The following is a 16,812-nucleotide window of genomic DNA, read 5'->3' as shown; positions in this document are numbered from 1 at the left end:
CGGTCCTCACTAATAGTAAAAGACAAAATATAAAAATGAAAAAAAATAAAATGAACATCATTTAATTTTAGGATAAAATAAAAATAAATTAAATGTCTATATCATGATAATATGAAAAAAGTAGCCCCTTAAATAACCGTTGGATTACAATCCGATGGTGGTATGACTTTGTCAAGGAATTTGGGGCCATTTGGTCAAATGAGCTGCATAACCGTTGGATTGTCTTTAAAAATTTTGCCTTTATTCATTAATAATGGGTTGTTACTTGTTAGGTATTAATTAAATTAAATTATTTCCAAGTAAGAATATTGCAATGAAAATGAAAGTATTTTTCATTTTTGAGTTTGCGTAATAATAATCCCAATTTATCCTCGAAATACGAAATTAACTAAAAACGGCCGTCCCCGACTCCCTTCTCGAAGTAAAATTTCGCTGTAGCTTCTCCCTCTCTTCTTTCTCTGTGGACATCTGTCCGATAATTCTCGCCGGTACTGTGCTTATTCGCCAGTCTCGCACGTTCATCTGAAGCTCAGGCCGGAGATCTTAGGGTTCGTGTGGTTCTTTCAAACGCATGCAGGTATTAAAAGTTTCAAAACTTAGATAAAAAATTTCCCTTTTTGCGTATCTATTTCTTTTTCCATTTCTTGTGCTTGGGATCTCATATAGAAGCAGTACGGTCAAAGCCCTAATTTCTTTCAGTTGTTATTTGATTCTTTATCGTGGTAATGTCATGATCTATGATAGCACGATATTTGTTGCCTCAGCCTTCTCTTTTTTCTTTCATTTTTTTTTTATTTTCTCGTAAATTTAGGTTTTATGAACAGAGCTCCACGCTCTAATGTTTCTTTCAACACTTTAATTGGGGGATATCTGTTATATATTGGGTGGAGTATAAGTTTATTCGAACAAATCTTCATGTTAGCGGAATTCGAGGAGAAATTCATGCTTTTGGGCTTATTGAACTTACCATAGTTTGGTCTTTCTTTTGTTATTAGGTAATGATATGAAATTTCAGATATTTTTATGTTGTATATGCCATTAGTACTTTCATGTTTCATGCAACCCTTGCATTTCATTTTATTTCCCAAAATATTATGCATCATCATCATATTATTATTATTATTATTATTATTATTATTATTATTAACTTATAGGATGCCAGATGCAGTGATTTTGGTAGCAGAAGCCAAATACTGCTATGACTGGTGCTGGGCTTATTTTCCAATTTTGGTGCCTATAAAGAAGGTCCTGAGGTAGCATAATTAGCAGTATTTCTTACCATATTGTAGCAAAGGTTAGGCATGTGGAGTTATGGGTCATGGGATAACCTAAATATCAGACAGTGCTTCACTTACAATCATACATATTCTTAATATTACTTCTGCGGCTCATAAAGAAGTTTGTGGATATGGTTTTGGGTGCCCAGGGACAGATGTCAGAGGAAATGTGCAAGAGGTTCATTTTAAGAGATCTAGAGGAAGAGGCAGAGGATTTGGGGTGTTCCTATGTTGGTACTCAGTCAAATGGTGGGGTTTTTCTTTATTTCTGTTGTCTGTTCTTGTTCCTGGGTGGCCTTGTTTGTGGGCTTTGCATCAATGGTTTGGTTCTTTGCCAAGAAATTCTTGGGGCTGTGTGTGCGTGCACATACACATGTATGTATAGAGCCTATTATATTTATATAGGGTGTTCAGTTGACAGGCTATGACTATGAGCTCTTTGCCCCCTGTATTTCCTTTTTGTTTGGCTTCTATCCATATTTACACTCTGAATAGTTCTTGCCTTTTGTTTATAATGTTCCTCTGCTTACTATAGAAAAAAAGAGTAAATAAAAAAGAAATAGAATTGGGGCTTAGTGTCTGGTTATCTGTGGAAAACATGCTTCATCTGGTGAATTAGAAATTCTCAGAATGCTTGGAAGGATGGATTTTAATTTCTGGCGTTTAATACCAGAGGTGTATTACTAGAAAATTGTTGGTAGATTTTCTTTTTTATAGGTACTCCTTAGAGGATTACAGGAATAGACTTTTGGAAGCCAATAGATGTTTGAAAATCAGAACACATTTTCTTTTTTCACCTTCAACTCCCAAATAATACTTGTTATTCCTTTATATACTTATTTGATGTTATGTAATTCTCTGTTAAGGACTCAGTGTCATCTTACCAAGAATTTAAAGTTCCAATATAGAATCAGACTAATAATATATCAATTAGGTTTAGTTTGGTTACTGTACTGGTCATATAATTGGGTTTTATCTTAGTATCTGAGATGATCATAATTAAGATAAAATGTATGTGCTAAGTTTATGTATGTTACAGATTATTATATAAAATCCATTATCCATTCTGTATGTGGGAGTAAGTGGTGCCATCTGTATACATGTAAATGTATTTAGTTGGAAGGGGGCTCTGGTTGGTCTTCAGGGCATGTGAGAGGTTACTATGTTTAAAATTCTCATTCTGATCGAGAAGACTCTTGTATTGTTTTTCTTTGGAGATCAAATTTTGGATTTGGATCTTTCTTCTTGTAAATCAGGCTTGATTTATTGGATTTATTTGCAGAATTGGCACTTGTAAAGGAGTATAATTTGAAGATCTGCGATCTGAAAAAAAAATCTGAGAATATAGTGTTCCTCTGGTGTTTGCATTCAATATGCACTCCAAACCACAGGTGGCATTGGAATGTGCAACTTCACTACCATCTGAAAATCCATTGCTCAAGGATGGAGATTCTTGTCTTACTTCATCCTCACAAAATATTGTTGCTCCTCAGCAGCCTGGTATGGTGCTCTCTCTCTCTCTCTCTAACACACACTGGCACACACATACAGAGAAATACTAGAATTTAAATGAGCATATTTGGGAAGAAACACATTATGCACTGCTTTTCTGATGCAGTGAAGAAACAAACACGACAATGGGCTGCTTGGACACGCCAGGAAGAGGAAAGCTTCTTCAATGCCTTACGGCAAGTTGGGAAGGTATATTTCTACCAATGTTGATTTTTGTAATTGGATTTTTTTACTGCCTGAAGTTTTCTAATAGTGTATATGTTATGTTCTGTTGACAGAACTTTGAGAAAATTACATGCCGTGTGCAAAGTAAAAACAAGGATCAGGTGACTTGTTTCTTCCAACATGTTCTTGCATAATATTGTATGACATGCTAATGGAGTTACACAGGAATGTTGCGTCCATGATTAATCAATCTATTCTCAATTGGTTATCATGAAATTATTATTTGTTTTTGCTCACATTGTATATGATTCATCTCTTCATAAATTTTATAGAAATATGCTTGATATAAGCAACTTGAAAGGCCAAAGAAGAAATTACTTTTTAATCTTCTTGTGGGACTTTTATCTTTGAACAATATTTCTATTGTTGGAGCACCAAGTAAAAAATCCAGAACCTTCCTGTTAATTGGGAGGTTTGGAGATTCATTTTTATTAAGTTTGTTTCTAGTACCAAAGTAACCATGTAAATTTTGCAATTAGAGATGTACAAAATGAATCATGCCTTAGGTCTTAGGAAGAGAGAATTGTGAGATATCCCTATGCACAAAAAACATAAAATTATGTGTATGAATCAATATGTGAGAAAATAAGAAAAAACACCAGAGAGATGTACAAGAAGAAATAGAGAAAAATAAGGAGCAATGCGAGGTTTACAGAAAAACAAGTGAAAAGATGTAATTTACATGTCATTCGGATAATGGTGATAGGTGATGTTTCATTTCCCCTTTGTTTTCCAATTTAAATATCTAGTTTATTGGTATTGCTCTAGAAAAGGAGGATACTTAATAAAAATAAAGCGTATTGGGAATAATATAATAATATAAAAATCCAGCAATTGATCATGTTAATTCTTCTATTCTCTTGTCAGAGTATTGATGTTTTTCTTATTTTTATATCATACAGGTCAGACATTATTATTATCGCCTTGTAAGACGTATGAACAAGCTGCTCAGTCCAGGATTTAGTCTAGATGCAAAAAATTCCAAGGATACTATTGCTGCAATGCTTCGATGGTAACCAAGAAGATAAATAAATTTGTTCTTTTCTTTTAGCTTGTTTATAATAAAGCAATGGTTTTTTTTGCCTTCTCTATCTCTATAGATTTCACTTTTGTAATGTAATGCTTGTCTAATTTTTTCTTTTGATGAATTTCTGGTTTAAGTTAATCTATAAAATTCCATTTGCACTTTTTCACACTATGTTCTTGAAATATGTTAGTCATGGTTCACTTTTCATATTATTGATTTAAGTAGGAAGAGTCCTTCCTGTACTTGGAGAGCCGATGTCTCCAGTTTTTGTATGTGTGTATTGATAACAGTGAAAGTTTTGTCTTAAATGATAGCATAAACAAAATAATATTGGTACATAGTCCACTTCTCGAAAAAAGAGACTGGAGATCTCCTATGCAAAATATACAAAAGATGGACTCAAGGTGTTTCGTTCCTAAATTAGCACATTCCTCAATTCCCTTTCTCTTGCTAGATTATCTGCTAGAGGATTTACTGATCCAAGTTTACAGTGGAATGAGGGATTCACTGTGATTGTATGTAGCCTTGGTTCATCATCCACTCCATTACTAACTGTGGATCTCCACTCCATAAATACCCTCTTGTGGCACATGAATACTGATAATCCAAGATATTGTATAGCTTAGCTTATGCTGAAGCACTTAATCTGGCCTTAACATGCCTGTCTTTGATGACATAGATTTGCCTAGAAAAACTTCAAGCAAAGTTTAATTCAACAGAGCTAACTTATGGTGTTATATTGTCAGTGGTTCATTTTCCTGTCAGCCCTTCAATCTAGTTTTGGAAGTTTTAGGCACAACACATTGATGCATGAGTCTCCCTTCAAGAACATATATGGGCACTGAATACCCATGCAATCTCTATCAGTTTAAACTGGAAATGATGGCTTAGGAGGTTGCGTGGTGGTGATTTATATACAAGTTGTTGAACAGGAAGTAATGAAATGCCTAATTCATACATAAATAATTCTACATAGTTGTTAAGGCTGCCCAAATGACATCTTCTGGAAGAATCTAGTGTTCACTACTTTGATTTTCTCTTTGATTGATCAGACAAGATTTAGCATTTTTCATAAGTCTCAGTTGTATGGATCTCCAGTTGCTTAGTAGGGAAAAACTACATTGCAAAATTTAGCTATCCAACTACTGGGTGTAGGTTTTGCTCATGGATAAAACTTCTTTAGCTTTGGAATTTATTTATTGCTATTGCACTTTTATGACCATAAAATTTCTTGCTGCTTTAATTAAAAGAAATTGATATTTAGGTTTGTTTTCTACTTTTTTTCTTATATATTTTATCTTTCCATGATAAATATTACTTAGTTTTACTTGTAGGTGTCATGCATGTAATCATCTTGGTTTTGGAGTAACTTCAATTGATATGGACATGCATACATATTCCTTAAACTGTGTTTCAGGTGGTCATTGCTGGAAAAGTATAGCTGCAAAGCCTCTAAGCTTCACTTGAAACCTCGAAGGCTAAAGTTATTTGTGGAAGCTTTGGTTAGTTCCTTATGTTACTACCATTATTGTTTCTTCGGTTGAAGTTACATATGCTCTGAACATGTTGAATTAACCAATTTTATCTTGCTCTAAAGGAGCACCAACTATTGAAGGATCGCAAAAAAAGCATTAGGAAACGACCATCCCAAGGGGAATATTGTTCTTCCGCATCTCCAACTGCTGTATTACTTCAGAATAAAGCACCAGGACTTGATACTCGCTCAGTTAAACTTGTTGCAGTTGATAATCAAAGCATTCAAAAAGTAGTATCTGGTAAAGGGTCTGCACTGAAGCGCAATGTGAATACAGGCATAAACCGGAGCAACAACAAATGTCACTCATCAACTTCGAAAACAGGAAGGCAGCGCCGGAAGACAGGTTATTTATTGAAAAATAATATAAAATAAAATTGTATCTGTTAAAATAATTTAGTTGTTGATGTTAGGGTCTGTTTGGCTAGTTAAAGTGTTTCTTTTATTTCGTTTTTTTCTTTTTGTTATGTCTGTTATTGTACTCAGGGGCACAAGGGTCTTTTCCCTTGTTATTTCTGCCACCCTATATATATTAAAATAAAGGCTGGCGCTGCCAGCACTGTTACATTGCAAAACCCTTCTCTCTTCTCTCTTCTCTTCTCTTCCTCTTATTTCTGGCCGGCCATACTGCCAAGATGGTATCAGAGCGGGAATACTGATTAAAGAGAGCAGATTGAACAACCTTTACTGAGAGAACAGATCGAATAGACTTGCTGAACCTGGGCGGAACAGAAATCTGAATTTGGACTGAAAAAACAGCTCTACAACTGGTACAGTTCTCCCGTTTTCTCCTCTTTACCTTCCTTGGTCATGTACCGAGTGAAAACCATATGAATCTGGGCGGCTGAATGCTGTCGAATCAATCTGTATACCCCTGTTTTTCTTGGATCGTGTGATCCTGTTCATATGTTAAGACAACTGTAGGCCAAGGATGGCCTGTCATCTCAATGATTCGATTGGATTATAAGTGATAAGGATCTCTCCTGCCGATTAATGGCTGTTGGACATTCTGGAATTTTGGTAGGTTGGGACTGTTAAAACTGTATAGGTCTGAAATCTGCCGAATACTACCTCTCTTTTGTCCTGGATTTGGTACTGTTTGTGCTCAACCGGGTTTTTTAAACCCAAGTGTGTGGGTGTGGACTGAGTGGAGCATTGTTTTGTGGAGTAAGGAGGGATCCTAAGTCCGGTGTTTGGGACTGATTATCTGTGTGACCATGTCATCTGAGAATTCTGCTACTTCAGAGATTTCAGGGAGCCACAATGGAGTGAGTGGGGGAATGGATATGAGCTTTCCCATGGCTGTTATTCCCTTTGATGGTCTGAACTACCTTGAGTGGTCTAGGGGAATAAAACTCTACATCACTGCTAGGGGGAAAATATGATACATCAATGGAAGAGAGAAGGAACCAAAGTATGGAAGTGCTGAGTATGATAGGTGGAACCAAGAGAATAGTATGGTGATGTCTTGGTTCTTGGTTTCAATGCTGCCATAAGTAAGGAAGACTTTTATGTGGGCTGAAACTGCTTGTGAGATATGGGAACAAGCGAAGTCCACCTATTCAGAGCAGAGACACTATGCCAAGATATATCAACTGCAAGCTGAATCCTCTACTTGCAAGCAGGGGGAGAGGAGTCTCTCGATGTACTATTCTGATTTGACATCAATATGGAAAGAACTTGATCACTATCGGAATGTGAATTGGAAGTGTGATGAAGATGCAAAGGCCTATAAGCCACTTGTATCTCAGCAACGAGTTTTTGCCTTCCTCCTAGGGCTGAATCCTTCGTATGAGTCGATCAGGGTGTAGATCTTGGGTAGTAAAGACTTGTCATTAGTTCAGGAGGTGTATGCCTTGGTGCAGTTAGAAGAAAGCAGAAGTGTGATGAATGGTGTAGAAGGGGAGTCAGTTGCCCTAGCTGTCCAGGGAAATTCAGATACAAATGTCGGAGGTGGTTTTAAAAAGGGTGACACTCAGAAAAAAAACAGATGATAAGAGCAAACTTTGGTGCACTCACTGCCAGAAGACACGACACACGAAAGATACATGTTGGGATCTCCATGGAAAACCTAAATGGGCACAGGATTTGGGTAAGAAGTCAACACCTGATCAGGGCAAGAAACCAGACCAGCAGAATCAAAAAAGGTATAACTCGGCTAATATGGCGTCAACAGAGACTAGTCCTTTGGTAACTCAGGAGAGGCATCCCAGTTCTGACCCTAAGGAAGATATTATCAACTCTTTTCGTGAACATTTGGAATTGTATGGTAGGACTCTCCGCCAGATGGATTCTGGTCCTACTCCCTCTACCTCGTTTGCGTCTACATCAGGTAATGCCACAGCCTTCCATGTGTCATCTCATACTACTGATTCTCCTTGGATTATTGACTCCGGAGCTTCAAACCACATGACTGGTAAGTCAAATTTGTTTCAGACATATAACCTTCTCTCTGGGAGAGATAAGGTAAGACTGGTTGATGGTTCTTTTTCTATCATAGCTGGCCGAGGTATCATACCTCTCCCACTTGGCCTTACCCTTCCTAATGTACTACATGTTCCGAAATTACCTATTAATTTGTTGTCCATTAGTACTCTAACTCACTCCTTGAATTGCTCAGTCACTTTTTTTCCGTCTTCATTTGTGTTTCAGGATTTGGCCTCGGGGAAGACGATTGGTAGAGGAAGCATGGTGGATGGTCTCTACGTGTTGGAGAATAATGCTGGTCTTGTGGCGACAGAGTCCATGAGTTCGCCAAGTGAGAGTCAAGCTTATTTATGGCATAGTCGTCTAGGTCATCTTTCTTTTGAGTCGTTAAAAGTTATGTTTCCAAAGTTGTTTGAGTCCTTGTCAGTGAGTCAGTTACAATGTCAAACTTGTCAATTGAGTAAGCATTGTAGAAGTTCTTTACCTTTGCGAAATAAAAGATCTGAATTTCCATTTCATATTGTTTATTCTGATGTTTGGGGCCCTGTTACTCTACCATTGAGGCTGGTTATAAGTACTTCATTACCTTGATTGATGATTATTCTAGATACACTTGGGTTTACCCTATGCGATCTCGAGATGAAGTGCCACAAATTGTGAAAGATTTTCAACGCATGGTGTTCACTCAGTTTCAAGCGAAAATCCATATCTTCCAGTCGGACAATGCGAAGGAATATTTCCATAGTGATCTCACGGAGTTTTTTGCTTCGAGTGGGTCAATTCAGCGAAGCTCTTGTGCTAGGACACCCCAACAAAATGGTGTGGATGAACGGAAGAACCGCCACCTTCTCGAAGTCGCTCGTGGCTTATTGATTCATATGAATGTGCCAAAACGGTTTTGGATGGATGCAGTCTTGTGTGCTACGTATATCATCAATCGCATGCCCTCTCGACTACTAGAGTATAAGGCTCCACATCAGCTTTTGTTCCCTGCAGCCCCGTTGTTCACCATTCCGATGCGTGTTTTTGGGTGTCGTTGCTTTGTCCATAATCTGTCCCCTACTCGTGGTAAGCTTGATCCTCGGGCTATTCCGTGTGTTTTTTTTTGGTTACCCTTTATCTCAAAAGGGGTGTCGCTGCTATGATCCCATTGCTTGCAAGTACTATGTTTCCATTGATGTCTCATTCTTTGAGAATCAACATTTTTTCTCGGTTTCTCCTCAGGGGGAGAGTAGGGTTGAGGAGAAACAGGTGACAACTCAAATTCAACTACCTCCTTTACCCGATCCTCCTCCATTCCGGGTTTTTCATCGTCGCCATAAGAGCCAGCAGAGTTCAAGAGCCGTGGAACCTGACACTATGCAACCAACATCATCAGATTCACTCGAGGCAGATCCGTCTCATCAGCCAGGTACACTTGCTCCTATTGATATGTCTGTTCCTCTAAATGTTGATTCACCTGTTACCAATGATCTTAATATTCCTATTGCTAAGAGAAAGGGTGTTAGGTCTTGTACCACTAATCATCATATTTCTAATTTTGTGTCCTATGAGCATGTTTCGCCTTCGTACCATGCCTTCCTCTCTTCTGTGGACAGTGTCCCCGTTCCTAAGACTGTGGCAGAAGCTTTGTCTAAACCTGAATGGACAGATGCAATGCAGGAAGAAATTGATGCTTTACACAAAAATGGCACTTGGGAGTTGGTAGACCTTCCTAAAGGGAAGGAACCAGTGGAGTGCAAGTGGGTGTTCACAGTGAAACACAAGGTTGATGGAACTGTTGAAAGGTACAAGGCTAGATTGGTAGCAAGAGGCTTTACACAAGTATATGGAGTGGACTATGCAGGGACTTTTGCTTCAGTAGCCAAGATGAACTCTATCAGGATTCTTCTTTCCTTGGCAGCAAATCTTGACTGGGAACTTAACCAATTGGACATAAAAAATGCTTTCTTGAATGGTGACTTGGAAGAGGAAGTGTACATGACCCAACCCCCAGGGTTTTGTGCCAAAGGCAGTGAACAAAAGGTGTGCAGGTTAAAAAAATCTCTATATGGGTTGAAACAATCACCTCGGGCTTGGTTCGGTAAGTTCCATTTAGCAGTTCAACAGATGGGGTTCAAACAATGCCAGTCAGATCATACTCTATTTGTTAAAAGAGGTGAAGGTAAAATTGCAACTCTTATTGTGTATGTGGATGACATAGTGATCACAAGAGATTGGGAGGCTGAAATCCGGAGACTAAAAAATTCTTAGCCACTCAATTTGAGGTGAAGGATATAGGCTTCTTATGTTACTTCCTTGGAATTGAAGTTGCCCACTCTCACAAGGGCCTCTACTAGAAGATACAGGCAAGTTGGGGGTAAAACCATTTGATTCACCAATTGAACCTAATCATCATATGGGAGACAGTCAGGGAGAATGCTTGAAAGATGTAAAGAAGTTCTAGAGATTCACGGGGAGACTTTTGTATTTGTCTATGACCAGGCCTGATATTGCCTATGCAGTGGGTGTCCCTAGTCAATTCATGCACAGCCCTAGGACAACTCACTTTGAGGCTGCAGAGAGGATCTTGAGATATCTTAAGAAGTTTCCTGGAGCTGGTTTGTTGTTCCAGAAACACAATCACTTAAAGGTGGAAGTATATACTGACGCAGATTGGGCAGGAGTAGTCAATGATCGAAAGTCTACCAGTGGGTATTGTGCCTTTGTAGGAGGAAACCTGGTCACATGGAGAAGTAAAAAACAAAGTGTGGTGGCTAGATCCAGTGCTGAAGCAGAGTATAGAGCGATGGCTCATGGGGTTGCGGAAATCATGTGGATAAGAAATCTGTTAGGTGAACTGGGTTTCGTAGTGAGCGATCCTATGTCACTCTACTGTGACAATAAAGTTGCCATCAATATTGCTGCTAATCTAGTCCTGCATGATAGGACGAAACACATTGAAGTGGACAAGCATTTTATTAGAGAGAAACTTGAAAGTGAAGAAGTATGTACACCATATGTCAGCTCAGAAGAACAACTTGTAGATATTCACCAAAGGTCTTCATCATGTGCGGCACAAAGATTTGTGTGACAAGTTGGGCATGATTGACATCTATGCTCCAACTTGAGGGGGAGCGTTAAAATAATTTAGTTGTTGATGTTAGGGTCTGTTTGGCTAGTTAAAGTGTTTCTTTTATTTCGTTTTTTTTTCTTTTTGTTATGTATGTTATTGTACTCAGGGGCACAAGGGTCTTTTCCCTTCTTATTTCTGTCGTCCTATATATATTAAAATAAAGGCTGGCGCTGCTAGCACTGTTACATTGCAAAACCCTTCTCTCTTCTCTCTTCTCTTCTTCTCCTCTTCTCTTCTCTTCTCTTCCTCTTATTTTTGGTCGGCCATACTATCAAGAATATCATCTTCTTTATATTTGCTTGCACTTGGATTTTCTTAATCTTCTCCCAGCATAATGGCCTTCCTAAAGTCATTTTATTTTGTTCAGGTTTATTGAGATACAATCAGAATAGAATTATTCAAAGAGGAGAAAGAAAAAGGTTGCTTCAAAAGTTCCATATTCAACCATTGCCTAAAATCCCCTTCTTTGGACTAAGACCAAGAGTTTTGATATTGCTAGAGATGATTGATATCTAAAAATTTATTTCTCTTTTTTTTTTCAAACTTCGAATTTAGAAAATATTGAAATGAAACATGAATGTTATAATGAGAAATTCAGGGAATTTTGAAAGAATTACAACTAAATATTCAGGCTAAAAAATTAATAAAGCATATCTATTTATAACAACAAAATGAATTAAAGTAGATTTCCCTGGGTCCTAGAAAGAAGTTTTGAGTCATTACATTTAATTTGAGTGTGTTATTTGGAATAACCATACAGTGCAAAGTGCAAAAACATATATAAGATTAGCTACACAATATAGTCAGCTGTTCCAAATACAACTCTTGCATAATTGTCTTTACTACAAAACATGCAGTTATAGTGGGAAACTGGGAATCTCGTTATGATGATATTTCCTCAAATATTGGGCAACTCTATTTGGCCCTAATCCAATATATTGACATTAATCTTAGGCGTTTAAAATATTGTTACTATTTATTTCAAAAAAAGTTGCTCATATTTAGGGTAGGGATATATCCCTGAAATATTATCAGTATATGAAACTTTGCATTCTATTGATACAGTTTCTCCATTTTGAAAAAAAAAAAAAGAAAATATGGGGGGTATATCATAAATATTGTGGGTTTTAAACAGCAATATGTATTTGCAATTTCACTACCATATCTATGACTGGCTAATAGGAGTGTAAATCGGGATACACTTAAGATTGGAGACCAAGAGATAACTCAAATGTGACCATTTTCAGTACCTTGGTTCAAATAATTCATAACAAGGGAGAGATTGACAAGATGTCACCCAAAGAAATAAAGCAGGTTGGGAAAAATGGAGGGAGTGCATCTATTTGTGTGATAGGAGAATACCATTTAGATTAAAAGGAAAATTCTATAAAACAGTTATAAGGCCAGCTATGTTGTATGAAGCAAAGTAAGGGCAATCCATAAACAACATGTTCAGAAAATGAGTCTGGCAGAAATTGTGAATGTTAAGATGGATGAGTGGAAAAACTAGAAAGGATAGGATCAGAAATGAAGCCATCTGTAGAAACCTGGGAGTAGCTCCAATAAGTGATAAAATGAAAGAGAGTAAACTAAGATGGTTTGGTCATGTGGCTACATGCATAAAAGACCACCAACAGCTCCAGTTAGAAGAAGTGACTTGTTACAAGTGGAAGGGGCTAGAAGAGCTAGGGGTAGACCAAGAAGGACATGGGTAGAAGTAGTAATAAATGATTTAAACATTAATAATTTAACAGTGGGTATGGCTTTAAATAAAATGGATTGGCAGAACAGGACTCATGTAGCCAACCGCATATAATTGGGATAAGGCATAGATGATGATGATGATGATGATGATCTATGATTGGCTACAAAAATTGTCACAGTCAACAAAATTCTCAACCTTAGTTGCTAGCAAAAGTGATTTCATGATATACTAGGTTGTCAACTTGTCATGTATTAGATACAGATCTATGTTGTATGCAAATTTGTCAATAACTCTTCTCTGTAATGGTTGGAATTCCAATGTCTTGCAATGTACATATTTCGAAATCCACCTTTGGTCCCTTTCCACTGCAGCTTTTGTATTTATGGATGTGCTGTCATTTCATTTTTCTAGTTACATGGATGTCAATGGTAGTTGGAAGCTTCCATTATTCTATTTGAATACTCTTCTAGTTTTTTAGTTCCTTTCCTGGGTATTTACTTCAGCATCCCCAAATAAATAAATAAAAGTAAAGAAGACTTTGGGGTCGTCCGTTAACTCTTAATGGACCTCTTATCTCTTAACATTTTACTTTTGCTTGAAATTAATTTTGTTTGGTGGTGCCCTTAATATCTTGGTTATATCTAGCAGGTGCTTCACCTGCTGCATATAAAAGATGGGAAAAAGCTGCAATGGCTGGGGTTTCCTTGGTCGCAGATGCTGCAGAGCATCTGGAGCGGTCAACAACCAACAAAAAGGATTGCACTGAAGAAGGAACTTTGATCAAGCCATTTCCCGGACCAGTGGATCCTGCTAATGGTAAGTTCTTGAATGGAAATGCAAGGCAAGAATAAAATGGGAAATTACCAGTTATTGATTCTGTTCCCCTTGTGTCTCAGCACAAAAGGGTGACCCTGTAGGAGTTCGTCCCCCCTTGTCTATGTCAACTTCAGTACAGCAGCTTACAGACTCTGGTGCACAACAATCTCTGAAACTCAAGCTCCAATTGTTTCCAATTGATGAAGTTACTAGAAGGGCCTTGGAAAAGGTAAGAATGTAAACATGAAAACTATAAACATATTGATCTGGCAAAGAATGTTTAGAAGCTTGAACCATGTACTGACTTTTAGATCCATCATAAAAAATATACGAACTTTTATGCTAATAACTGTCATGTCTTCCCGTCAATCATAGGATGAACACAATCCACACTTGGAGCTCACTCTAAGTGCACGGAAGAAGATATCTTCGGTCCTAGAGCATCTAAATCGCAAGTGGGGAAATTCAGGCATAGCATCTGGGGATCTGATTCTTTTCCCATACAGTGTTCAGAGGGAGAACCTAATGGGTTATCCAAGATGGAAGCAGGACACTGTTGCCAGTGCAGCAGATGTATATGCAATGATTGGAAGTCCTCCAGTTTTCCGCTTGAGGTTTCTTCTTAGTTCTCCTATTTTGACGATGCTTTTCACCAAAAAAAAAGAGGAATAATTGGCAATGCTTGCATAATGCAAGCAACTAACTAAAACAACTACTGATTTACCAATTTCTCTTTGTAGGTATGGTTGGTTCTCCAGTACAGATCTTGAGTCAATTTGCCGTGCATCATCATCTTACCATATCCAGGAACAGCATACAAGTATAAATAGGTCAAATATTAAGGAGAGTACGGATGCAACATTACCTATACTGTCTACCTGTCACCACTCGGAGCATCTCTTAGATTGCTTCAAGGATCGGGTAACCTTAATGACAGAGAGCAGCTTAATTTTACCCTTGCATGCTGATTGTTGTGAGGACGTGATTGGGTGTGCTGAAGATCAAGAGATCAGTCTTCCAGTATCCTCAGCTAATTCATCATGGCTCAAAAAGGAAATTGGAGGTGGAATTGTCAAGGGACAATGGGAAGAAATGGTAAGTTCTTCCATGATTATGATTATGTCATTCAAACAGCTTTTACTTTTGGGATATGAACAATGGAATCATACTTGGGTGATTGTAGGAACGCAAGGCTCTAGAATTGAAAGATTTGGTGGTCTAATAATAAATATCATCATCATCATCTAAGCCTTGTCCCAACTGTACGAGGACATATAGGGCTGCATCAGGTTGGCAGCCAGTACTAAAACTTTTGCCCAACTCTCAGGGCACTAAAACTTCAGTAATAATAGCACAGCATTTAACAACAGATGTGGCACTGAACAGAAAAGAATGGCAAAACAGGATTCGTGTAGCCGACCCCATATGGTTGGGAAAAAACTTAGATGATGATTCTTGTTGAAAATGTCTTTTTGATTTATAGTTTAGTTGAAAAACATGAAAATATTGAACATGCTATTACTTTCAAATGGAATGACAGATTATGAATAAACCTGTTAAACGTTTTATAAGATATTCCTTCAAACTTGCATTGTTTCCAGGACAATTTGAGAATGAGCAATAATAGCACAGCATTATTGGCTGGGGAGTGGGCTGACGGCCTAACCAACATAAGCATTGGAGACCTACTCTCAGAAGCATCTCGTGCTGCAGATAACAACTGCGTTGACCCACATTCTTTGGGAAGTTCTCAGTATTTTCAGCAAATCCCATTTAGTTGTGATTCATTTGATGCTGCAATTGCTGCTCATATAGCTGCTCATCAAGAAAAGCTAAACTTAAAATCAGCTCAGGTTTCCCATGCAACATCCCTCTGGGATGCTGAAGAAACACGTGATGCCTTCTCATTTCAAAAGATGCCCACTTTTGATCAGGAGGTTCGGAGTCCATCCCAACATGCGTCATTTGGGACTTGCAAACAGATTTCCTGTACTAGTTCTATGAGTTTAAGGGCCTTGATCGAGGTTGTACTTCCACATTCCCTTTCAAGTGTTCTCTTACTGCTTGGTTGAAGCAAGAATTGCTCACAAGGTGAAACTGATTGGTTTCTGTAGGAGTTGCCTGAGGTACGACCAATAGATGATTCTGCCTGTGAAGGAGACTCGGTGGATGATTGTCAGTCTGATGCCTACAGTCCAGACAACTCTCCAAAGGGACTCAGTCCAGAGAATTCTTCTAAGGACCTAAGTCCAAAGAATTCTGCAAATGATTTCAGTGAACTTACAGATATATATTGGGTACATGGACTAAATCTTAAACATCTACCCACATTCTTTTTCTCTGGTTGGATTCCCACAGATTATCTTACTTTGTGGTCTTTCTTGGTATGTTACAAATTGCAGCCAGACTCTTTGGGACCTTTAGATTTGGATGTACCTTCATCTAGATGCTACAAACAAGATCTGATTTTCGGGGACAGTGTTAGCTTCAGTGGATTGAACCGTTTTTTAGCGAGCAGTCTTGATACATTTCAGAACTCCTTGTTTGGCTTTGACAAGAAAGAGTTGCCATCAACAGATGAAGTTGGACCAAATTCCTCACTGTCAGATGACAGAATTGGTGGCGAAGTTTGACATCGGTTTGGGAAGTTTGTACGACAAATTTAGACCACCAGGACAAGCATAATGTGCATAGCAGCTTTTATTGTTCTCCATAGGGATACAAAAGATGAAGCTCTCTTTCTCCTCCATAGTCCATACATAAGCTTATCAACAGGTCCAGGAAGGACCAAGTAAACCAAAGCTAACTTGTCAAAAAGAAAAAAAAAATCTGATTACCTCTGTACAAAAGGGAATGGGAACTTTTAGATAAGTTTCTTTCTTGATTTGTATTCTTACATTCTTATATTGGTTGTATAATCCATCAATGCATCAGAAACTGTAAAAATCAAAATCTTAAACCGTTATGGGTGAGATAAATCCTGGGCTACATGACTGGCAACTAAAGTTAGGTGGAACGACGAAAACACATTCGGGTCTTCTGACCAGTGACCACAACACATTGCTGGCGGCGTTCACCTAGCCACATATCGGGAACATCTCTTGTATTTTATTATCACCGATGTTCTTGATGTGCGGCTGAGTGAACGTGACCAGCAATGGGTTGCTAGCAGAT

The 16,812-nt window shown here is 38.0% G+C and overlaps 1 protein-coding gene across 1 annotated transcript; it reads left to right on the top strand.

Moving 5' to 3' along the window:
* The first annotated feature begins 346 nt into the window (after positions 1-346).
* LOC104595090 (TSL-kinase interacting protein 1-like) lies at positions 347-16,584 on the top strand. The gene is made up of 14 exons (XM_010255670.3): positions 347-577; positions 2,560-2,777; positions 2,896-2,978; positions 3,068-3,115; positions 3,917-4,026; positions 5,459-5,543; positions 5,639-5,921; positions 13,471-13,638; positions 13,719-13,867; positions 14,014-14,252; positions 14,379-14,733; positions 15,240-15,662; positions 15,753-15,935; positions 16,041-16,584. Exons 2-14 carry the CDS (start codon positions 2,651-2,653, stop codon positions 16,269-16,271), a joined length of 2,484 nt encoding a protein of 827 aa, XP_010253972.1. The 5' UTR covers positions 347-577; positions 2,560-2,650; the 3' UTR covers positions 16,272-16,584.
* Positions 16,585-16,812: the final 228 nt, after the last annotated feature.

This window comes from Nelumbo nucifera, chromosome 2 (genome assembly GCF_055504915.1).
Source record: "Nelumbo nucifera cultivar China Antique chromosome 2, China Antique-T2T, whole genome shotgun sequence".
In the NCBI taxonomy this organism is placed as follows: Eukaryota; Viridiplantae; Streptophyta; class Magnoliopsida; order Proteales; family Nelumbonaceae; genus Nelumbo; species Nelumbo nucifera.
Note: the sequence above shows the minus strand (reverse complement) of the source record. Positions and strands in the feature narration are given on the sequence as shown.

Excerpts from the sequence above, each read along its gene's own strand:
- LOC104595090 (XM_010255670.3), top strand. The coding sequence starts at position 2,651 with ATGCACTCCAAACCACAGGTGGCATTGGAATGTGCAACTTCACTACCA. Across the intron at positions 2,979-3,067 it reads CCTTACGGCAAGTTGGGAAG|AACTTTGAGAAAATTACATG; the intron begins GTATATTTCTAC and ends TTCTGTTGACAG. Across the intron at positions 14,734-15,239 it reads AGGGACAATGGGAAGAAATG|GACAATTTGAGAATGAGCAA; the intron begins GTAAGTTCTTCC and ends CATTGTTTCCAG.